Below are 25,365 nucleotides of genomic sequence, written 5' to 3'. Positions count from 1 at the left end.
TCATTCCACAGTTTGACTTCACCTTCATCCCACGGTCCAGAGCCTGTCCCAAATATAATCACCACCTCGAGTAATTTAACATTTTTATGGTGTTTTCAGCTAGATATTATAGAAAAATTGTTAATTTCCTTCATTTCATTGTAGGCCCCTCCCTCCTACCTCATTTTCCGCTTTAACCTTAAAAAGGAAGAGCCGTTGAACAGTGGCCCTACGTCATGTTTAGATGAAGATTTCGATTTAATGTTTTATTCAGCTACTGAATTATAGGCAAACGATTATCGATATGATGCACATGTATACATTAATGCATTTGACATCTGCATGATGGTAACCAAGGAGTTTCTATAGTCTGGGCCACTTCCAAGTCCTCCACATAAGGCACAAAAAGACATAAGTACGCCATGCACAAAATGAACAGAATGATTTTATCCTCACACTTCTGGACATAACGGCCACAGTGGTCATCGGTTTGACTCAACATTCGGTTTGGCCAACATTGAGTGAGGTTTGTTTTTTTTCCCCCCCAACAGTAAATTCACATAACAGAAGTGACAAATGAAAAATAAGCAGTCTACCTACATCATATTCTAAAAGTACAAGAGGGGACGGAACAGTTAAACATTACATGGCACATTGGATTCATCGTACTTTTAGAGCAACAGATGAAAAGCCACTATGTGTAGTTGAAAAACAAGAAAACGATTGTATACGTGCCAAATACGAGAATAACAGGACAAAGGGCCAGAATGAGCATAACACTGACGCTTTGTAAAACATAGGAACAATGCGCAATCTTCATTTAAATGAGATATCGAAGAGATTTAAATAACATAAAATCCTCTCTACAGCTCCACATATAGAACCGGTCACGTTGCAATGTCGTCACCTGGTGGCCAAAAGCTGTCCATACAGTCTCGTACACAAAAATAATTGCAATAGAAAAAAATAAAAAATAAAAAAAAGATAATTTCTTGCTTTAAGACAGTCAGTGTTATCTACCTTTCTTGAAGGTCATTTCATTCATGTTGTGAGGTGTTTTAGTACTGTTGGGTAGTTCAGCCCATTCTTCAGCCAAGTATTGGTGACAAAATGCTTCTGATCATAAATATTCTCATCATCTAGTTTAATGCGGAGAGAAGCGGATTTATTCGGGAAACAATGCACCATTCACTTCAAGTAGTTTCGCAATGGTATAAAATGTTTAATGTCAAGTCTGTCAGAGAAATAAACATACATATGACAATAAAAACAGAGGTTTTAACACCAAAAGGCCAGATGCAATTCTGTAATAATGCATGTGTATAACAGTTAAACGACTTCATATGAACAATGTGTTGTTTTGTTCTTCTCAGTGGGCAGCAATAGTTTGGAAATTGGAAACATGAAATGTATTGTATGTTTCATATAGTACAATTTCACAGCTTCTAAAAATAAAATTTCAAAATCAGTAGCAAAACATCTTTACATGGTAGAATAATCTCACATGCAACATCAAAAATCAACCAATCCTTTCAAAAATTAAACAGCTTTACACAAGCTGTTCATACAATATTGTTTTTCCAAATTATACCAGGGACAATTCTGTAACACACAATTTACAGATTAACTAAGGTTTGGGAAGACAACCTTGACATCGATATTCACTGTGAATTGTCAAAACTTTCGGGTTTTTTTTTTTTTTTTTGCAACACAAACACAATCGTCCATAAATAACACAAATAAAATATTCAGACAATGAGGAAAATATCAAATTCAATCCCTGTTGACGCTTCACATTGCGGAGTTGAGAAGATGCTGGTTAGTTTGATTCTAAAACTTTGTTGCTTTGAGTGTTGCTGCTGCTGCTGTGCTTCCATTAGAATCCTGTCGATCAAAAACACTCATTAATTGAACAAAAATAGCGATTGAACCCACGAACTGGTATGAGAACCCGTATTTGATGCATATTTACACAGATTGTTCTTTACAGCACACCTAGCTTGGAAGGCAGCATTAAAAATTACACACATATTTTTTACTCTGACATTTACTACTAAACTTATTAACGCTATGTAGGGGGTGTGCATTCACAAAACCCATGGTTCAACACATTATCCCCAAAGTTGTAGAGATCTAATTTCCCGTCCTAGGATCTGGAGCATTAGGCTCCTTCTACTCATGTTGGAAACATACTACATTTCTCCTTCTAACGCTTGAGGAACTCAAATGTTGTTGAAGTATGAAAAAATGTATACTTAAAATTCACAGACTTAAAACTTGGTCAAGAAAAAGCTGTTCTTTACATTCCCAAATGTTCACATGGTAGTCCGTCGACAGTTAATAAGAACAGAACTCCATCCCGTCATCTCTTAACTTCATTCTCCCTTTCATCAGAGCATTTTAAAGCGTTAAAAAAAAAAAAACGAAAAAAAAAGAAGTGAAGGCATTATAAGGACGAGTGACTGCACAAACAAACACTTTGGAGCTTTAAAGATTTTAGATTAAACACCATATAACTCAAGCATGTGCACATAAAAGCTGGCAAAAATGCAAAAAGCATGTGGATAGAGAGGCACAGAACAGTTTGACATAAATAAACTAAAATACGGACATCACATCCGAAACACCTCACCTTCTTTACACCTAACTTGGGAAAAAAGCGAGAACATTTGAAAGTTAGAGATAGTGACCATGAGCTGGACTGATCAGGTTTTAAGGAGGTGGTGATTTTTCAGGAGTGTGGGTGATGATTGTCGTCGCTGCAGCTCCTGCCGTCGCCCATCTGCCTGATCAGCGAGCACGGGGAAAAGTTTATTGATCAGCTTCAAGGAGAAGGAGCGGGAGGAGGCTTCTGCGGCTGTTTAATTAGCGCCGTGGCCCCGGAGTCCAGGCCAGACGTCTGCCCTTCCTCCTAAAACAACAGCTAAGGGTCACTTCTGGGTTCGGGGTCGGAGGTCACGGTTTCCCTCCGAGGGGTTCGACAGATTTAGGAATCTCAAAACAGCAGCTCGGAGCGTTTCACTCCTGGTGCCATTGCTCTGAGTGACTTTTGGTGTTTTTGTGACAAAACCACCAAATTATTTTGTGGGAATAAAATGTACATGCTTTTGCTCGGAATTTAATATGTATGAACTTAATTTGTGTAACTGAGTTTAAACTTCAGTCTATGTTTCAATTCAAATACGACTTCAGTCAAAGAAATGGCACCACTGGTCGACCAAATCACACCAATCCCATCTGCTGTAAGACCCGACTTAAGGTTAGTCACATTAGAAATAAGTAAAATGTTCTCAACAAAGACGAGTCTATTGCAATTTAGTAATTCCCCAAAAATATCTTAAGTCAATTCATCGCCGTTTATGGGCACAAAATACCTATAAAAGAGGATTCTACATCGACATCAATGAATAATTAGAAGGATAGAAATACACCGACCACAGGGCACATTGTAAATAAACAAGCCATGCAACATAGGAAAGGTTATTTCGGAAGCAGCTTTGAGCCCATGCACTTCTTGTTTGCATGCCACAGTTTGTCAATTAAAGAGGCAGAGACAAGAAAAGAAAAAGGAAAATTAGGAGGTGAGTTCAGCCGCCTGTTCAGTTTGACCTACGTACTGAGTATTCTGAGTCTAGCACCTTACAAAACTCAATCAAGTGTTCCCTGTCAATTTATTGGCTTCATATTATATCACTCAGCTCCATCACTACAAAATGTATTTTTTCATCGCATTGTGTTTTGATTTATTCTCCAATAAGAGATGACTAAATTCATGTGCATTTGGTGCTTGACCAGGACTCCGTACATAAATAACAGAACATTCATCGCTCATCCGCTGATACTTAATGAGATCAACAGAACGGGCTGCTTCCCAAAATACACTTTAAATACAGGGAATCGGCGTGATGCTATTTACTGCATGGACACATTTACAATGTTACCCCACACAGCAGTAAAACTTGAAGCTGCATTTTCATATATACAGTATATTCTCGTTCAAATGGTAAAAAAAAAAGCACGGTTCTCTGGTATCTGATTGAGCACCCGGAGGCTTCATGCTTTATCCAACACCACTCTTGTGTAACTCCTGTTTAACAATCTTTGGCCTATTTAACCCAAGCAACCACTGGAACTTGGAGCCTGGGTTTTGGGTCGAACCAACACTTACCGCTGCTTTGGCCAACTGGTTGGCATGTTGTCTGCGCAGGTCAGACCGGATTAGGCCTGAACGAAGGAAGAAGAAGATCCACAAAACACACTATGTTAAGCAAAATGTTATATTGATGCAAAAACACAACTGTCTTCAATATAGTGACGAATCATTTGCAACTAGGGATACACAGATACTGATACTGCCATGGGATATAGGCCATAAGACTAAAATAGGGCACAATACAGAAATCCAATATCAATAATATAACAATAAAATTATCATTATAGTAATAATAATCAAAGCTTTATGCTTTTTGAGACACATAGAAGCATACAATGAAATACAATGATTTAATATGTAATTATCAAATCAAATATATGTCAATCATTATGTTGTAAGATACCCCACAATAATGGAGTGTGTCAGTAGCTGAGAATGAGCCAATTGGCTTTAAATTTAGAATTCGGGAATTGGAAGTTTTAAAAAGTGTGAAGTGAAGTTACAGTAAGCACCACTAGGGGGCCTTTGAGCACAGGGACATCAGATATAGGACAGTACACTGGAGACTGGTGCAGAAATTGTGTCTCAGCAATGTATTTCTAAATGCATCAGTTTGGACATCTGAACAACACATTGTGAAAAACAAGTAGAACAAAACAAGTATGTTAAAACCTCTAAACTATAATTAATGATCAATCTGTTTCCATTTGGAGGAAAATTGTTTCTCAATTAAATTTCACCTTTGTTCAGATGAAATTCCAAATGCTTCTGTGGATCAGTTATTTTTAGAAGTTTAGGTTAGGAATCTTTCACGTGTGAGAAATGGAAAATTGGAATAAAGACAATAACGGCTTTAAGCTCCAGATGTTTAGGGGCTGAATAAGTTACAAATAAAAGTGAAGCCAGTTTCCTGTGGATTGACCTTTGCAGACGGGAAAACCTCCTTCCTGGAAAAACCCTCTGTGGTTCTGTTAACGCTCCACTGCACAACGCATAACTCATAAAGTCCTAAATGAGCCGTGCCGAATAACTGAGTGTCAGAAATTAGCTCAGGTACCAACGGGGAAATGGAGTGAGACATCTCGTTGTTCCAAAAAAACTGGAAAATGTTCAGCGCTTCTATCAAGTCTCATCAAGGACTGTTTTGTATTTGTTGTTCCTCTGAAATGAGAACAACATGTTGTTGCGGGCCCCACGTTGTCCTGCCCCGTGGACCTGAATGTCCCCCGCCCCACAAAAATGTCTTCCAAATTAAAAGGACACATGTTTGTTAAACACCCAAAGCCTCATGTGGAAGCCATCGAAACAGTTTCAAGCCTGAGAAGTCGTGCCAACATGGTGAGGCTTCATGGGATTTTCATATCTCCCAAGGACAGTAAAATACGTTCTTATCCACAACGAGACATCTCCTTAGACTGTATCTCAGTGTTGGAAGATTGCTGAAATATCTACACAATATAATTCAACCTTGAAAGTTACACAGTAACAAACTACACAGCTAAAAACTACCCACAATCACCAGCTCTGCAGTGCGCGCGCACAGAAACAACAATTCAAAAACGAAGACACGGAAAAGGTAGGTTAAAACGTGTGGCAGTTTTGCCACCCACACGTCACCCAAGTGGCGTTTCCAGGGTCACATTCCTTGTACACATACTTGGCCAATGAAGTTGACTCTGAAGTAAAGCCAAAACAAGATGAAGGACGTTACCTGTTATTATGGTGCCGACGAGGAGGAAAACGCAGAGGAAGATGTTTCCCGCCAGGGTATTGAAGTGGTCGATGATCTTCCCCTGGCAAATGGTGAATATGATCCCAAACACCTGTCCGTGTCAAAGGACTAGTGTGAGAAAGGGTCAACAACTGCGTGCGCACACGCACACACACACACACACACACACACACACACACACACGCACGCACGCACACGCCAGTGTGTGTCAGTGACCACACATTATCACCTGTGCCGAGCAGTTGAGGAGCCCCGAGGACGTTCCCTCCGACTCGGGGTATGTCAGCTCCACCGCAAACTCGAAGCCCAAGGGTAGGTAGCCGGTCATGAAGAACCTTGGAATGCACAGAACAGAAGGAAAATATGCATAAGCATACTGCAATACCCTTTATTTATTTTTTATTGTAATGGGGGATTTTCATGTGATTTAATACATATTTTATTAAATGTTATAATAGGCTGTGGCTGGAGAATTATTTTCTGTTTATCGGGTTATTTGTTGAATTACTGTTCAAATTCTTTATAAGAGATGTATTTTAAATGGATGTTGACTTTTAAGACAGCCTCGACCCCCGTATTAAGTAGGAATGTTAGTCCATTGTCTCAAGAACAAGAGGAAACCGGAACAAAGTGGTATAGATAAATATACATTTGATCCTCACGTACAAATCCCATATTGTGCAGTAAAGCAAAACATTTTTTGTGTTAGATTGAACACAAATTATCAGAATAACAAATAAATGTACCTCTGGCCTATATGTTTGATATGATGTACTATAGTTGGTGTACATTTTTGTATATAGTTAGGATGAAGAGCTTGTAGATATTAAGCGACAGTGACCGGAGCTTGCTTTTTGGGCAAATTTATACATTTTGTGCAGTTTTAATCTATATTATTAAACAACCTACAGTTTCTTACAGTCACTATGAATTGTTTATTTTAATCCATTTGAACAAGCACTGCCCTCTGTGCTAGTCTGGTTTCAACACAATAGGTCATTCTGCACAAAGGTTAAGCTTTACTGCCGCTCTGGTTCTATTTGGATGTGGTTTGGGGTTCATTCTATGTCAAAAAGGCTCGTCATGCCAAAGTAGACCACTAGATACACAACTGTAAATTATATCCCATATGTCAGAGAAAACACACTCCAGCATTCCTGAAGAAATGAAAACGGAATCAAATGAAAATGAATGTGACGAGTGGTACAAAGAAAATGGGGAAAAAGACCTCCACATACAGTTGATAACAGATGCTAAAAAAAACAAATACATATATACATAAATACAACGCAATGTTTTTAAGATATTAAGGAAAATCCAAACAAAACAATTACATGATAAATAAAAATTTACCCAAGTGCCCCAGCTGTGATGAAGACCACCCAGATGTGTCCCATGTCGAGCGTGGCGGCGTAGATGACCATCCCCACCAGGGTCATGAAGTAGACGGCCAATGTCGTCTGTCTGGAAAACACAATAATAAGGACAGAGTAGTATGAATCGAAAATGAAGTTCAGACCATGCCTAACTATTGACACTTGAAAGAAATCACATCCCTTTTTAAAAATGTATCCCTTGCACACGTCTGTATGATAAAATGCTGGCCTATTATCGTGTGCGCCTATCTATTTGCACAACAGATAAATGAGTGATGGGATTGAAAGAAGATGCAAACTGATGTGTATTGTGTGAACACCTTGAATAACCGTGACCCTGAACAAGGTCGTCCAGATCAGGCACCTCCATGTTTTTACCAGCAGATTATTTGGCAGGTTGATGTGACTGGTATTTCTCCAGTGGGAAGGTGGCGGCTTCAGGAATTTCCATTCGATTCGCACACAGTCATGTGACCCGGCAAGTCCAGACATTGCTACTTTGAGTATTTAGCCAACTTGAAAATGTGGATAGGCTGGTATGTGAAAAAAAAAAAAAAATGCTTGCATCAATTCATTTGAGGTGTCTGTGAGACTTTAAGGTGGCAAAGATGGAGCTTCACAAAGAATAGCAGCTTGTCTGGGACGACGGCTAAAATGGTGACGTCTGAGCCCGGCTTAAAATATAGGAATATTCTGTTTAAATGGATGAATTGGAGAGACAAAGCCAACTCAGAATAAAATACAGATTCAATCCCATAGTTAAAAAATAGACGATGCAACTTTCCTCCACTCACAGGACGGAGTGGAGAACATCACTGTACGCTCACACCAGAAGCGATACAGGTCCCGGCCACTATTAAACCGTGGCTCCTAAAAAACTTTTGTTCCAAAAATGGAGGAAAAGCTCATTGCTGGGGGAGCTGAGTTCCCTGTACTTTACAGATGTAACATGATGTTATGATGTAACACTATTCATTGACGAGACTGAGTCAGAGTAATTAAAATAAATGATGCGTGGATTTGGGAGGTAGTTGGGATCCCTGGTGAGGTTTATTACTTAATACACCGAAATAAAAATGTGAAAGTCCAAGGTTCCATCTCTGTTGATGACAGTAAAGTTCACGTGGAGACTTCCCCAAGACTGGCCACGCCCTTATACTGCCACATAGTTTGTAAAGCATTTTCCATGTACAGTATTACCCGGTGTCATATAGGACAAATCATACGGTCAGAACACATGTGAATATTTTTTGAGAAGTTAATCTGCCATGTATATAAAAAAAAAAAAAACATAATTTAGACTACTGTGTGTGCATTTACACATTCCCATAAATCCAGAAAGCGAGAGACAGAAGATCCTGTGTACCAAGGAGAATCTTCGGCAGCATTTTCTCCACAAATACAAGGCAGCAATGGCCAAAAGATTCCGCCTGCTGCAATGCATGGTGAAAGGGCAGTGATGAGCACTGGCACACAATTCATAGGCAAATCAATTCCTGCCAAAATGTACGTTCAAGCGGGATGGCACTTGATTTGTGGGGTAATGTTGCATATGCATATATTCTATTGTATTTTTTTAATAAATATAAATATATCTACAAAATAACAATGTCACATCAAAATAAATATTATTATTATTTTTTGATTATATTCCAAATATACAACTACTAGTTTCTGGTGTGATCGTACGGTTAGTGTGGCTGAAGGAGGTTTGTTATTGCACCTGATGCTGATGGTGCTATATATAAATAGCCGTAGACGGCAGGAAGAGCTGCTGAGGCTCTGTGTGAACGCAGTGTGCTGCACCTGGGTAAACTCACTCGGCGCTAAAAAGCCGACACAGCTGTCCCTGGCAGCACACAAACACCAAACATTTCATGAAGCGACTTCAAGAACTGTATGAAAGCGAACACGGAGTGCACAAAACAAGTGAAATACGTCCATACGTTCCTACATTTGGTTGGAAAACAAGAGCTTTTAAGTAATTGGAACTTAGGCCTCGGTCACAATTATCATTTCAATAGCCTGGTCACAAATCAGAGAACGGTTTGGTTTGTCCACACTTGAGGGTACGATGGGAGCTCTTTTTGTCAGATGTCCTATTCCAACAAAATATTCAAATAGTTGACCCATTTAGAGTGGCCTTGGGTCTATGAGAGAGTGGCTGATGTAATGCAGACGGCAGGAACTACAGTGTCTGTGGAAAAGGAGGATGTTGGTCTTCATTGAGGCAGATTGGACGTTGACATTCCAAGTGCAAAAGGAAACAGTAAATCGCCTTTTCAAACCAGCTACCACTCCCTGTGTCGCAAACACGCTGCAATTGGGGCTGAACCAGGGTGTGGTTAAGTGATGCCTTCAGGTGCGCATCACATAAAAGACTATTCACAGTTCCAAATACAATACAGGCATCTCCATCTCACCTCAGGGCAGCCTGACACATCCAATCATAGCTTCATTTGAGCTTCCATAATTCTCACTTATGTGGCATTATTATATACTTAAAGTCCCATTGAAATGACTGGTGGAAGTGAGGTATTTGGAAGTGGTGAATAGTGACACCTCTCTCGCTATGTAAAATATTCCCAGCGATCTTAGCGGTTAGGTGAGTCTACATAGAAGGGAGAGGATTATCCTAAGCTGTATTTATTTTTTTCTGTTGCCATTTGCCTTACTTGTAGGTTTTTGTTCTGTCCAACCAGACACCACAGATCAGGGATCCCACCATGCCTGCTATCACTATAGTGAGGCCTATTCTCCCAGCATTCAGTTCTTGACCCTTGGAAAAAAAAAATTGAGGAAAGATTGAACAGATGTTAAGCAACCTTATGGACTTAAAATGACATCAGTTCAAAGTACAGGAGATAAGGAAAACAGGAAGGGTACAGAATGGTCAAGACAGGCATTTATGTAATACGTAATCAGGTCAACCGGCTCCAAAAGCAGAATGTTAAATGGATTTTAACATTTCTTTGAAGGGACTTACAGGGTAGTGAATGAGGATCATTCTGTTCAAGAGAGTGCCCACAGCGTAGAAACAGCCCACATTGAGTCCTGGGGCAGGGAGACAGGAGAGGGGACAAGGAGGCATTTTTCATAACATTTTGAAGAAATTCTTAAACGGTCACCTCCGAGTGAATATTGAGAGTAGTCAAGTGTAGTCAAGCGTTTAGAGGGTTAAATACTACATAGCCAACTTATTTTATGTCTTTGGAAAAACAACAATAATACTCTTTCCATGGACGGCATTCAACTGAACGATCCAGTGAGATGGTATCATTTCCAAAACGTGACATAGGCTGAACAGAAAGACAATTCATAATTCCAAAAACTCTCCTTCCAGCTTCTAAAGCCTTAGGGATATGTGAACAGTAAAACACGTTCTGTCAAACATTGCCAAAACACAAACACTCTTTGAACCCAATTGACAGAAAAGAAGAAACACATTTGAGTGTTTTAAAATCCAGTGCGTTGTAACCACAGATAAAGTAACATTTCTACAATTAGAAAGGGCTGTGTTAAACTCATCTGTCACAGGTTATGACATCACAATAAATCTCAATTCCGGTAGGATCAATAGCTGGTGATGATAGAGAAAAGGCTTGCTGCAGTTCTTGCAAGATGTCTATGTTTGGCTATCTGACTACTTGAATGTGTTCTGGCTAATTCAACGGCAAAATTCTAATTAAACCAAAAACAGAACCCACCGTAGGTGACAACGAGGAGGATGAAGGGCCTGTTGCGGAGCAGTCTGAGGATGGAGGCGGTGTAGGAATACTGCTCTGGTGGGATGCTGCGACTAGTGGCCTGGGCCTGAGTGGGGGGCAGCTCAGGACGCTCCTGGAAAACTGGAATTTAAAAACAGACCACACAGCATATCCAGGTTGTTGTTTTTTTGTAAGTCTCAGGAACACAAAAAAAATTAAAATATAATAAATCTCTCAATAAAAGATTATACTGATACCGATAAGAAAAAAAAAACTTATGCTGCGCCCAAAATGACGTAGTCTGCCATTCCGGACGCAGCATAAGATTTCCGCCGACATGTGAAATAATAGAAGATTAGTTGTTGATTTTCTGGGAGGAAGCAGGCAAAGAAAAATCAAAAAGGACACCACATGCACTTCCACATCAAGGACATTAAACTGTTTTGAACCACCCTCCCATTGAACTGTGGCCAATAATTTCTGTTGGATAGGAACACACACACACACACACACACACACACACACACACACACACACACACAGACACACAGACACACAGACACAGACAGACACAGACACCCCCCTCGGCCGGGGAAGGGGCAACCCAAAAACGGCCAGGTTCATCATGGGATCTGGCCTGCTGGGTTGTGGACTGTAAACACCGGCTAACCCCAGGAAATTAACCTCTTCATTGATGCTGCTGCTCTCTGAATGGAGTACTTGTTCTGTGTGTGCATAACAGTGCCAGTTTTCGGGCCATGAAAAAAAAAAAAAAAAGCTAATTATTAATAGTATTCTTTCCATACTTGTTGATTTTCTCCCTTGGCAATAAACTAGTTATTTTTAAGTCTGGAAAACACGATTAACACCATCTGACCAGTGTTTAGCTGTTGCTATCGGCTCTCTCCGGAGGAGGTAGATGCTACATTCCTCCTTTCGTCCTCCCTCACCTACAGCTGAGCAGTTCAGGCTAAAACACCCAGGTGCTGGAACGGAATGTTTCTGCCCTGCTGACTCACGGCCCTGAAACAGGGACCGTGAGTCAGGAGCCCCAGATGGGCCTAGCAGCAGGACACCCTTCACGCATAGAATTGTGTGTGTCTGTGTGTGTGTGTGTGTATGTCTCTAAGTGCATGGTTGTGTGTGTGAGTAATAGAGAGAGAGAGAGAGAGAGAGAAAAGAGAGAGAAGGCGGGAGTGAGAGCAACTGTGTCATTTAGTGACACTCCAGTAGCCAAATGGTGTAAATTAACTGGTGGGAGACAGAACCAGCACAACAGCCACTCAAAGGTGGACACTGGAAGAATACAGTATTTGTATTCATTTTTGATTTACACAAAATATTGACACAATTATTAATTATTACACAAAACTGTTATCTGTGCTTGAATGAGAAGAAAATCCTACATTTCCCATCCTACAAATTCTACAGCAGTTTTTTTTTTTTTAATTGACCGGATAACATGTCATCAAGACAAGAAGATCAAACATGTACATAAGAATGTAAACTTTCTCAAGACATCTTCTCAGTGGCATCTTTTGACCGATCTTTTTTTATTCAGCCTCTTGGTTCCTTTCCTGGCTGAATTCATCGGGCCCCGGGATTTTTCCAAGACAAAATGCGGCAACGGCAGCAGAGCGGTGTACAGTAGAGACGTTCGCCACTGACACTGTGTGCAGTTCTCCTATGGAATGCCTGACAAGCATCCCTTTGTCCTTCAAAATGCAGATTAGAAAAAACTACTCAGTGCCCCCCCCCTTACAGGACAATAGTGTTTTCACCCGTCTTGTCCCTCCCTGCTCGTGACCAGGCCAAGTGACCTCTGCCACAGAGAGATGGCACTGAACACTGACTAAGCACAAATTTCGGATTTTCCTTTTTTTTTTTTTTAAACACTAAGTATTTGCATGAATGTAACACTAATGAAAGAGAGCCGGAGCAAGTCTCAGACCCTGCCCAGCTTCTGTCTGGTGATTGATATAATTTTATCATGTCACCACGCAACATACTTTCCTGTCTCCCCTCAGGCAAAGTAGCTTTTCTATTTGTAAAAGCTTCCAGCAACCTTTGAGGGTTTTTTTTTTTTGTTTCTTATTGAAAGCCATGTGTTCCCAGGAGGTAAGACCATCATCACTTGTGAATTCTGCTTAGTCCCAGCAGAACTACACCATAAACCTAGATGAGACTTTTAGGACAAAGACAGGTGAAAAGCATGTAAAAGAGACAGTCGTGACTGATGAAATGTTACATGCTGTGATATACAGTTTCATTCCATTCAGAGCAGGGGAACTTTGAAAAGCAACACATTTCTCTTTTTAAGACGGGCGTCTTACCAATGACAACAAGGATAAAGAGAAAAGTGGCCACCCCGGCTGTAATGTAGAACATTATACGAATGTGGTGAGCCAGCTCATCCAAGTCTTTCACATTAGGCACTAGGATAGGTGGAACCAGGAAACCAATGGCGATTCCCAGCTGAAAGACAAAAATAAATAAAACATGAAAGATAATGACTTCATTGCTCAAACACATCTGCAAAGTTGTTTATTAAATTTAATTAGTTATTTAATGGCCACTCCACAGGTAATGACGGTCTATTCAACTGCTTGACACCATGGTAGTCAATGGTTGCAGTTACTGTATGTTTAATATAACTTGACAAGCAGGTTATGGTGACACAAAGAGAGTTCATGGTATCCCCACCCACTAGGCTGGCATCATAGCTACATACCACCCTTAGGAAGTGGACAAAATGAAACTTTAAACATGGAATGTGTCACCTGCAGTCTTCACCACATCACAAACAATATCATTTTGGCACACTGAACATGTGATTTTTCATAAGAAAATAAGGAAAACAACAAAAACAGATGCAAAACTTTGTTAAACCATGCAGTAGTTCATTTTAACAATTACAAAAGGGATTCATTTAGCAGGACTAGGTATTTGACATGTGGCTTAGAAGTAGTAGAGTTATTTCAAAATAAATACTGCTGACTAGACAAGTCATGATCAGAGGCATTTCTGGCAAACACAATAAGCTCAGGACACCGACACTCGAACACCAGGTTACTAAAAGTGCTACCTGACACACAGTCCACCACTGTAGACACACAAATAGCGACTCGGCTGTGTGTTGCACACTAACTGCACCTCATTGACAAAATCCATGGAAAGAATTAGACAGGAAATCATAGTGAACCAGAAGTTTAGGACAAACCTGGTTTCTCAGAACTCCGATGGAGCAGGCGGTCGAAACCTCTTTGTGGCCAAACCATACAGAGGCCAAGTAAGAAGGAATACCCAGGAGAAACACAGTGGCTACTGAGCACACAAACTGGCCGAAAAAAGTGACCGGGAATAGATCAGGACCTGCGCTTCCAGTTTTTATCCACGCGCCCATACAGTTAAAGGCTGATCCCACCAGCACCACGTCACAAATTCCTCTGTTGTCAAGCAGCCACAAGACCGGGAGGATGAGTGGGATGTACATTAGCAGGTAGATCAAGGACAGCCAGTCAATGGCTAGAGAGTCAACATTGTAGAAATGCATGAATATATTGCCGATGATGCCGTACTGAAGCCACATGAAGGCATTGCTAGCCGAGACGCCACTGAAGAGAAGCAGCATGAGCCAACGGCGGAGGTAAAGTTTGGTCTCAGCCTGTGGGAACAGTTCTGCACGGTCACCGCACGATGCCTCGATGTCTAAATGGGAACCGGCAGAGATGGCTCTGCACAAAGGTCCGGGACTACACTGTCTGGAAGCCTTGCCCTGTTCTCCTTTGGACCTGGGCCATTGTTTGCCGCCGTGCTCCGAATCTGCATGGCTGCCTTCAATGTCGTTGTTTTGTGGCATCTCTTTGTGGCAGCAGCCTCTGTGGAACAGTTCCGAGATGAGATTTCTGGAGATTCCAATGAGTTCCTGTTGCCTGATCTTCTTAAGGTTTAAAAGCGTGTTCAGAATAGGGATAGCTGCTGGCCTCCCCTGTTGATGTTAGCTCTGTTGACGGTTTCAGTACCAGGCGGGGGTCTGATGCCGTCTTTAACCCGTTCACACCACGTTGCTTGAGCCGTCTTGGACCCCTGACCACATGATCCACTATTCATCATGTCTAGAAATGTTGTGTAATGGAAAAAGCGCTATAGTTTTTGACTTGTATATTTAAACCATTCCAATCTCTATTCTTCAAATGCTCACTCATATCCAACGACAAAAAAAACACTTCATTTGAACAAATTATGAATTTTAAAAGCAAAATAATCAATAGATGTTACTCAACTCCAGAGGTTTACTTCTTGATTTCATTAATTTCAGTTATTTTTCATCTACAACTCTGGAACAACATTTTAGACCTGGCTTGTTGTATGGCAACATCCAGTCTAAAATATTTAGAAGCACTCTTTCTTCATGTTAATGTCATGTTACATATTAACATTAATATTTGTAAATAAACACTGGATCAACTTCATAATTGTCCTTACTCACTTTATTCATGAGGTCAGTCCCTGAAGGTTTGGTAAAGTTAGTATCACAATTCCCTTAAATATTGCAAACCTGGTTTAAACATCTATACATTTGACATTGACGTGTTTTGTGTCACTTTGTCTTGTTCCCTTAAAATGTGTCTAGTATGCAAACCACTTCATAAGCAGGTCAGTTCCTCTTGCAGTGTCTGGACTATCTTGTCTTGCCACATCCATGAGTACTTCAGAAATGACCATGTTTCTTACTTTCATTTAGCTAATGTTAAACAGAAGGTTGAATTTAACACTTCTTTAAAAATATTATTCTCAATATGGGGGAGGCGTCAAGCATATTAAAATGTAACCTTAGAGATGGGGGCGGGGGGGGGTTCAGGAAATTTCCCGAGGCAAACCCCTCATTACTATCTTATTTTATGACTGTTTACCCCTCATTGTCTGAATTATTCCTCTCACTGAGGAGGGTATGAATAACAACATCAGATGGGTATTTTAACATATCTGAAAAAAAAAATTCTGAACATAAAATTACGTCCCATATGAATTTCGACAGATAGAAAGACATTCAGACATCGAATAAGCCGGCAACTTGGAACTTTTGGTTCTTTTTTTTTATAAGTATTGACCCAGGTCTGTGATAGGAGGGTAAACACACGTGCAGCTCATAACATTCATATTGTGCCCGTCTTTCTACTATATGTGGCAGATTCGCCACCACGCGCCACCCAAGTGGTCAGGGACCTTCCGGCACAGAGACACAGACGACGGGGGGGGGGGTTTTGAACGCCAGTTTATTGTAGAGATGGGGCAAGGTGGAATTAGCCAGGAGCAGGTGGAACATGTCATGACACAGGGCTCCTCTCTTGACTGAGTGTGTGGATGGGGTTTTTAAACCTGATGCGCGTTAGCCCAACCAACGAGCATCAGATGTGGCTGCTCAAGCCATCCCATCCACCACACGCTGAACAGCATTTCTCCATCTCATATAGACAGTTTGGAACATTCCACCTCTGTCTGATACTGAGTAGGGAGTTCACTGAGGGGCTTGGTCCGAACTCTTCTTTGCATTTTTTGTTTATTTTTGGTGATGACGTCTTTTTTGCCTGCTAAAAGAAAACTGTTTTCATCTCTGACCAAAAACTTGACAACTGCCTGCTTTCTCTCTGCTGACAGTTTCTTGATTCCCCTTTGCTTGATTTTTTCTCTTGGGCCTTGACTTGGTCTTGGCCTTCCTCATCTCTACCAGCTTTTTCCCCTCATATATATATACACACACACAACCTGCTTTTGCAGAATACCCTTCTCCTTCTGCAGTCTTCTGCAGCGTTTTTCTTCTGAATTACTCCTTCTATCAAGCCTCTCAACCCTCTCTGGTGGGGAAGCCACTAGTGGACTAAAACCCTCATTCATTGGTACTGGGTCTACCACAAGTGGATCATCATTTTCTGAAGGCTCTGGAGCAACAGCTATGTCAGCCGGAGGCGTGTTCTCCATTGATGGCGGTGTGAGGTCTAGCACAGAATTTTCCATCTTTTTTTCCTATCTCTGTATTCACTGAATGCAGCCTTCCATTTCCCTCTCTGCTTCCTCCTCTCTCTGTCTGACAGCTCACGTGACTTTACGTGAGGAATCTTGCCCCGCTGCTTTCTTCTCTGATAGCTGAAACGAATGTAGCATTGTGTCAAACTACAGTGTACAGTGTCGCGCCACGTGACATTTGGTCGCACCACATGGTATTTTCAAATTCAATCAAAAATTTACAGGCATAGCATTGGACACCTAATCAAAACTAGGTTTTTTCTCACGATAGGTCACAATGACATTTATGATCAAATTATGAATTTGTGAAAGTAAATCAATATTTATCATCTTTTTGAGGTCATACCACATGACATCTAGATTTGGAAACTATCTACCAGCCATTTTAAAAGCAGGGGGGTTTTTTTAAAGATGAGAGAGAGTTACAAACCTGCTAACTGCTTCTGTGGGTCCTTTGCAAAGTTGTATGTGATAGAACTTCCTGTCTTGGGGTAGCTTTAAAAGAAAAAGCTCCAAAATGGTGGTTTCTTCATGGTCGCGCCGCATGATATTTCATAAAAGGGACATACTTGGACAAAGTTTACTCGCGTAATAAGAGGGAAATCACTCATTTCACATGAGGTTACAAAACACTTTAGAATGTATGCCAGATAGGGCAGAGAATTTAGAAATTTAGATTCATTTTAAATAAATGTCCAAAACTGGATTTATGACTGGACGGTCGCACCACATGATATCTTTACACTTTCAGTAGCAAAACAAATAAAATGCTGAATGATTTTTGAAAAATGTATGTGGTTACACATAGAGGATATGAACTAAATATATATGGTATATTTTATACCCTACAACATCCTTAAAAATTGAGAGTTGTGTTGTATGAAACACTCTTGCTCAATATTAAATAAATGCGTCAATGAGTGCAACAATGTCGCAAAATTTAGATTTTTTTTTTTCGGCATTGTACAAACACAGAGATTCAATATGCTAAGTATTGTTATCAATGGGACAAAGTCAACGCTGTATGAGTGTCCATTTACCAAACATAACATAATTACACTGGTGATCACTCAACAACAGTAATTTGTCTTTTGTATATTATATGATTTGTAGATTACTTAGATTACTCCTCTGTATTTTCCCGGTGTGGTATCACATTATTACTGTCAAGTTTAGTGATCATTGTTATGAGTATATTGCAAGTAATATGCACGATGAACATATATATAAATATAAGTGTGTCTGATAGAATTCAAATGAAAGCAACCATTAGCAAGATGTAATTCATTGGTTTCTGCATTAATTGTACGACATTTGTGTTTACAAGTTTGCAAAAAAAGCTTTATATTCCCATAATGTGTGAACGGAATAAATGATATAGCATTGAGGGAGAAAAAAATGATTGGTGCTGGATTTGGACACAGATTTGAGAGTGGAGATAATGATTTGAGTGCCAGAGCACCAGTCTTGACAATGAATGTTAAGAGCTAAATGTGCCGAACAGCATATGACACCTCCGTGAAAAGTGTCCACAGGAACAAAACATCGTAGGAGTCCCTGTCAGTCAAGATGTGATTTAAAATTCCCACTACTTATTGCAAAAAGAAATGATGACCTGTCCATATACGACCTGAAGGGAATAGGTTAAAATTCAAATACTTCCATTCTAAAAAGGGACAAGACACTGGATAATGGGACATGATGAAGTCCATAGTGACTTTACATGTTGGTAACAGAGACAATAGTCTCTTGCTGCCTCACAGCAAGAGGTTCCTGGGTTAAATTCCCGCCTGGGGCGCTGTTGGCACCGTACTCCGACGGGTTATCTCCCAATTAGGGGCCTTTCTGTGTTGAGTTTGCATGTTCTCCCCGCACTCACATGGGGTTTCCTCCATGTAACATCAGTATGGACCCCCACCAAACACATGCACAACATCATTGTCTGACCAGCGATGGACATATGGAACCAGGTCCCCGGTCGCGTCATTGAATGCTGCCCACTGCTCCTTGGCCCCCCAGAGGAAGGACAAGCCAGGATGGGTCAAATGCAGAGGACCCATTTCACCGGCCACCACCCGAAGGCTGTGTGTGTGTGTGTGTGTGTTTGCATGAATGCATGTGCTGTGTGACGATTAAAGATTCTTCGAATCACCTTTTAGACGCCCTTCCTTAGCACCATCGGCATAAACTAAACCACAAGACAAATATCCAGACATCTATCTCCATAACCTAAAACTTAAATTACTTAATTTAAGACTCGACTCCTATCTGCTAAGATATTATTTTCCAAGGTGTGTTCAAAACCTTCATCAAAATCGTCATTATTGTTTGCGGAAATTGTAAACAACTTGTAAACTTGAGGTGGAATCCATAAGACAAACTGTGTTGACTGGAAACAAACCTAGAATTCCATTCAAAAATTAAACAATTTCAGAGTTTACTGACCACAACTAGCTACTTCTTTATGAAATACACTGCAGCTGCATTTCACTTCTTGCGCATGCCTTATCAGTGCATTCTTATCAGGAAAGGCAGAGCCCACCACCAACAGTGGTAACAGTACAAAGGACTGCGTACATGTAACTAATAAAGGAAGGAACCTCTGTAGGTCTTGGCGTTCGAGCACTGCAGGAACCTTTTCACAGTGCTAAGAACTTTTTGGAGGAACCGTTACTGTTTTTGTGTCCGCATTGCAGGAACTGGGAACGTCCGTAGTTCTCGGAACTCCATTTTGACCAACTTTTTTTTTAGCTCCTACTCCAGTGCAGGGATTAACCAGCACAAGAGGAACCTTTAATGACGTTAGTGCACGGTGATTGGTCCAGAGGTAAGTCCACGGTCCTCGCCGGTCCTTCGGATTGAGTTCGCCCAATCAAAAAACAATAAAAATTGTATTTTTATTGTAGATGTATTAATTTCATTTATTTTATTTTCCGACGTTAATGTAAAACTCGGAACTTTCTTTTAAATGAGGCGTAGATCTAATACGAGCGAACATTCAGCAAGTGGATCGCTTATTTCTCGCCTCAAATTTGTTCAGAAATGTATTTCAGTGTACTGATAAGGTTAAATATGCGAAAGTTACTGACGTAATACAACACAGAACTCATGCTGAAACCCCATTGGCTTACCTTACTTCAGCATCACTTCAGAGCTCCAGTGTGATGTGAATACAACCACAATAAAAGCCCCCGAGAACTAAAAAGGTATTTAGTTCTCGGGGGACCTCCCCAGTTCCTAGCTCCCTTCAGGGAGTCCCCAGAAACGCCTTATGTATGTCTGTATTTCCTTTGGTTATCTTGACAACCATTCATTCGATCTACTCCACACTTGACAAGTGCATTGCTATTTGCTCCGGACCCAAGGATGTGCAGTGTCGAATTTGGTGCAATTTAAGAAACAGGCGAACAGCGAGCCAGCTCAGCGACTGAGTCACTTGCAGAACAGTGCGGTAGGGGTGGGTGAGGGGGTGTGGTTTTGATCCGATATCAAGCTATACCATGTGCAGAATTGCCCAAAACAAACTTTTATTATTGGTTTTGTTTGGAGAGATGCGCAGCGGATCCTTTCGCTGATCGCTTTTCTGCCGGTGATTCACATGGGCGTTCACATAGCGTGCGGGCGGAAAGTTTCTCCCGCTCGCCACACAGTGACGGGCACCAAGCAAGCGGAAGAGGGGAAATTGGGAGGAACTGATACCTCTTTTGGTATCGATCCTATTGACGCTAGAATCGATCTCCAAAACTAGAAGTAGCATGATAGGATCGATACTTTTGGTATGGATCCGACCACATTGCAGACCGTTCCGAATAGGCGGGTTTTGAACGGGCACAGCACAACTGTGTATGTACTAGTGACCCCAAATATATTGAATGGCTCTTTCTTAGAAAACAATTGTCCGCCAAATAATGTCTCGAATATTGTATTTGGGGTTTTTTTAACAACATAATCTAATGGATTACCACTTTAAAAACACCCAGATGGGCTTGTCACTTGAAGGATCTTAGGATCTTCACATACCTGGTTCCCGAACACCCCGATGGAGCACGCCGTGGACACCTCCTCCGAGCCGAACCACACCGAGGCGATGCGGGAGGGCATACCCAGGATGAACACCTGGGCCAGGGAGCAGCACAGCTGGCCCAGGAAGGTGACGGCGAACAGGTCGGGCCTCACGCTGGCCACCTTGATCCACGTCCCCGCGCAGTTCAAGGCAGCGGCCACTAGGGCGATGACCCGCAGCCCCTTCTTGTCCAGGAGCCAGGTGACGGGGAAGATGCAGGGGATGTAGGTCAGCATGTAGATCATGGACATCCAGTCTATGGTGAAGGCGTCCACGTTGTAGAAGCGCATGAAGATGTTGCCCACGATCCCGTACTGGATCCACTGGAAGGAGTTGCACAGGGAGTAGGAGCTGAACAGGAACACGATGAGCCACCGCCGCCGGTACAGACGCGTCGGCTGGACCGCCCCGAGGTCGTTGAGCGGCGCCCGGGACTCCGCGGACTCGCCGGCCGCGGCGATCGTTCCGCGTCCACCCGAACTCGCCGCGCGGTTGTTGTCGCTGGACGCGTTTCCCTCCATGATGCGCTACCACCCCCGGCCCCGGGTGTGAACAGACACGCAGGGTAAAATCCACGCGTTGAAACCTAGTCCCGGCACAGCACCATGACGTGGAAAAGTTGGGAAAGTTCGAAACTTTTGAGAAACGGTTCCTGGCTGGAGTTTGACCCCCCCACCACCACCACCACCACCAACCACCGGCGACTCGACTATTCACCTACACGCGCGCTCGGTTGTTTTGCGGTCCACGCAGTGACGTCTCGGTTTCCACGGCGAGTTTCGCGCCGCCTCGTGGTTCACGGCCCCGTGACCCTTCAAACTCCGAGCGGCGCGAGACCCTTGGGAGTGGCGAGGGGCGGGGCTTAGCTCGCTCACATACTTCATGTATTTATTTATCGGTTTGTTTGTTTGTTTGTTTGTTTGTTTGTTTATTCGTTTATTCGCTTATTTATTTGCCTTATATATTGCGTTTGTTTGTTTGCTTGCTTGCTTATTTATTTGTATCTATTTATATTTAGTTTGTTAATTTGTTTGTTTGTTTGTGTTTATTTGTTTGTTTGTTTGTTTATTTATATGTATTTATATTTCTTTTTATTTTATTGATATATCTTTATTTCAATGGAAAAAAGAAAAACCTACAAAATCACATGTTGAATACCACTACCACTAAATGTAACTACTGGTAAACAGCGCCCTCTATGGACCAAGCATATCATTTTCATCAATCACGCAAAGCTCGACGCGTCTGTTGCCTTAAAAAAAACAAAAAACAAACAAACTACTGCTCGACTACTTGCCTTCATTTCTCTTTTTCCAAACACAACCATCGGTGCAATGTGTAATTTTTCCTTCATTTCTCTCTATAATTTTACGGGAAAATAAAAATAATGGGGGTTTTTTTTCAAGGGGGAACTACAGGGCACAAAATATATCTCCCTATGTGTGAGAATGTAGGTGTACGGCCTGAATAGCAGCTCATTTCAGTTGATCAAACACCAGCTTAAGGACGTGACATTTAATACATATTTGTGCTTTGCCTTTTCTTTTCTTTTCTTTTCATTTTTTTTTTTTTTTTTTTTTTTTTTTTTACAAATCAGCATCATCCATAGCTATCGCCAGCTACAGAATATCTTTCATAATCAAATCAAAGTTAATTTGAAATCTCATTCAGATCTCATCTAAGACCGACGTCATCATCTTCTTCTTCAGAAGATTTTGGTTCACCTCAGCCGATGACACTGAAAAAGTACATTCAATATTTGTCTACAATCAAATCTCGTGGAGGCTTTCCTGAGCATTATTATCTACATTTACAGACGGCACGGCCCCTTCAGAACACATTGTAATGGCACAAGTTTAAAAAAAACAAACCCTGAAAGAAAATACAGCAGAACTAAAATGCACTCTCCATCACATCAATGAATAAAAATAAAAATATGAAAATAAAAAGGTCATCCTCATATAAAGGTTGGTTATCTTTCTCTCATTGTAAACAGAGCCTGGTTCAAAGTAACGGCACAACCCTCTAAATCAAGTAACATCACATTTAGCAGATCACTATTTATAATTTAGATAGAAGCAAATAGATGACCAGAGACAAAAAAATAAAATAAATAGGTTTTCAACACTGCTGGTTTTGTACAATCCCAGAACCAACCAAACGTGCTCTCCCTTCCCCCATCAGTTCCTGTGATAACTACTGGCAGCATCTCCCTCTCCCACTGTCCGAGCCCCCCCCCCCCCCCAAACACCCTCCACCCCCACCCCCCAGCCACGCCCCCGCTGAGGTCAGTCGACTCTGGCCTGTAGGGTCAGGTCAGTGCTGGTAGTGTGAGACAGCGATGTGCTGGTGGTGGTAGCTGGCGTGGTGCGGGGGGTACAGGTGGTCCGGGGCCTGCTGGGGGGCCAGGCCGGTGCACAGGGGCTCATGGCTGCTCAGCACGGAGGAGAGGTGCTTGGCTTCTTCCGACAGACGCTTCACCTCCTTCCTCAGGGCGGCGTTCTCCTTTTCCAGGTTCTCGCTCTCCTGGAACGCCGAAAACAAACAAACAAAAATCTCAATTTAGTTAAGCTCCTTGTGGGGGAAAATACATTTACGCAATTGAGGATTGTGTGGTGATCGATCAGTTCCTCTTGGTTTTGCATGGAATGTATGCTGTAACGTTACAGTATAGATCCACCTTACAGCTGCGATCATAAAAGTTCCATTATTATATGGTCATATTATTAGTTATATTTTTACATTATTCCAACAGCCACATTTCTTATTATAAAGCACAATATTATTCTATAATATTAGCTTATACATATTCATCTAAACATATATTTGAAAAGCCATGTCCAATCAGACAATTTTGTCATCGGTTTGCTTAAGGAATCACAAAGACATTAAGACATTAAATCTGAAGTAACCAAATGTCAATTTGGTTGTGTGGCGCAATATCTGTTTGAAATAGGTCGAATGTTCCCGTAAATTCTTCAAACTTTGACGGATCACGGGTGCAAAGAGCTAGTTAGTGGGTGATTTGTACTTTTCTCTTTGTGGTGGGGGGGATAGCAGGCAGGAAACTGCGTGGGTACTGAAAAGATCATCAGGCCATGGCCAGAGGTTCCAACCCTGGGTTTGGTTGTCACTGATATTTTTGGGCAAACCCCTGCGCTTTCGTCACTCAGCCAAATACAACCCACTGCTCTCGGCTCTTTACCAGAAGTCACTGCCTTTTTTTCGCCCCTTCTGCCCACGACCTCCGATCGAGCGGCGCAATTTGCAGCAGAGAGAGCTCTACTCCTGACGAAACAGGAAATGGGTCGAGTGTCATAGTAAGGGAAAATTCACCTTCCTGTTTATCAAGCAAGACGATGAAAGCCAAACCACAGAGCATGCTGTGTCGTCTGACGCCACTCAAAGTGATGGGTAATCTTTTAACATTCTGTGTGGGAAGACCTGATTCAAATCACAAACGCTGGATCTCTTGCCACCTACGACGTGACTTTTTCGTGGCGGATTTCAAAAGAATCGGCAGCAGAAAGAGATAGTGATAGTCCGCCGGTAATAGAGAGCAGCCGACGATTTGTAAATGTCTCTTTATGTCAGCGGCAAAGCCAGTAGACACTAAGCCAGTGGATAATACATTTGATTTAAGGCCATACGGTAATATTTTAAGGGCCACATAATTACTTTTAGCATAGATCATTTATTTTCTATCAAACTTGCGGGATAAACACCGTTGAGTACTATATATGTGGAAAACAATGACAAACGCCACAGGAAAGAGAGTCGCGTGATTACTGTCTCAGTCTTATTGTTGTGAGCCACACATGCAGGGACAAGACGATGCGAGCATTGAATAAAGCGGGGGACTTTTCGTTTTGGTATTTAGATTCAGTGCAATAATCTCTGGTGCTTGGCTCAACCGAAGAGGGTGCGACGCCCACACTCGCAAATTTATTCCTCGGGTTTTTAGCAAACACACAGCGCAGCGTCCAAGTGTGCAGCTCAGCAGAAGCCGTGACACATCGCCACATGGTCAGGTAGCGTCTTGTAAATATAATACGCGGTGAGTGCCAGAGGCACCGCACGCAACGGGACCTCTGATCTAACGCCTGAGACCTGAGATCCACGACATCCATTCCCCATGAAATCCTCAGAACAGAGGTTTGGTAAAACTAGGACGTGGGGTTTTCCTACTTTATTCCAGGTTAGGAATTCCTCGCTAGTTGTTATTGTACGATGCATCTTGGATTGTGCACCCACTGCTTCTAATCAGATTTGTGGCTAATTACAAAACAATAAAGCTGTTTATTCCTGTTTGTTCCAAAGACGTCTGACTT

At 41.7% G+C, this 25,365-nt stretch overlaps 2 protein-coding genes across 2 annotated transcripts in view; both read right to left on the bottom strand.

Moving 5' to 3' along the window:
* Positions 1 to 1,177: 1,177 nt before the first annotated feature.
* On the bottom strand, positions 1,178 to 21,555 carry flvcr2b (FLVCR choline and putative heme transporter 2b; the record flags this gene model as incomplete). Its single annotated transcript, XM_080022850.1, has 10 exons — positions 1,178 to 2,890; positions 4,148 to 4,203; positions 5,844 to 5,955; positions 6,094 to 6,199; positions 7,218 to 7,328; positions 9,916 to 10,019; positions 10,227 to 10,294; positions 10,948 to 11,088; positions 13,281 to 13,422; positions 20,992 to 21,555. 10 exons carry the CDS (start codon positions 21,553 to 21,555, stop codon positions 2,804 to 2,806), a joined length of 1,491 nt encoding a protein of 496 aa, XP_079878976.1. The 3' UTR covers positions 1,178 to 2,803.
* Positions 21,556 to 23,350: 1,795 nt separating this feature from the next.
* The window catches only part of batf (basic leucine zipper transcription factor, ATF-like), a gene marked incomplete at both ends in the record, with an annotated part of 3,325 nt that continues 1,310 nt past the window's right edge, over positions 23,351 to 25,365 (bottom strand). Inside the window, one exon of the mRNA XM_080019749.1 lies at positions 23,351 to 23,560. Coding sequence (XP_079875875.1) covers positions 23,351 to 23,560 — 210 coding nt within the window. The remainder of the gene's footprint in view (positions 23,561 to 25,365) is intronic.

This window comes from Zeus faber (genome assembly GCF_960531495.2).
Source record: "Zeus faber genome assembly, chromosome: 2".
NCBI lineage: Eukaryota > Metazoa > Chordata > Actinopteri > Zeiformes > Zeidae > Zeus > Zeus faber.
The sequence above is the reverse complement of the archived record's forward strand: the minus strand, read 5'-3'. Positions and strand labels throughout refer to the sequence as shown.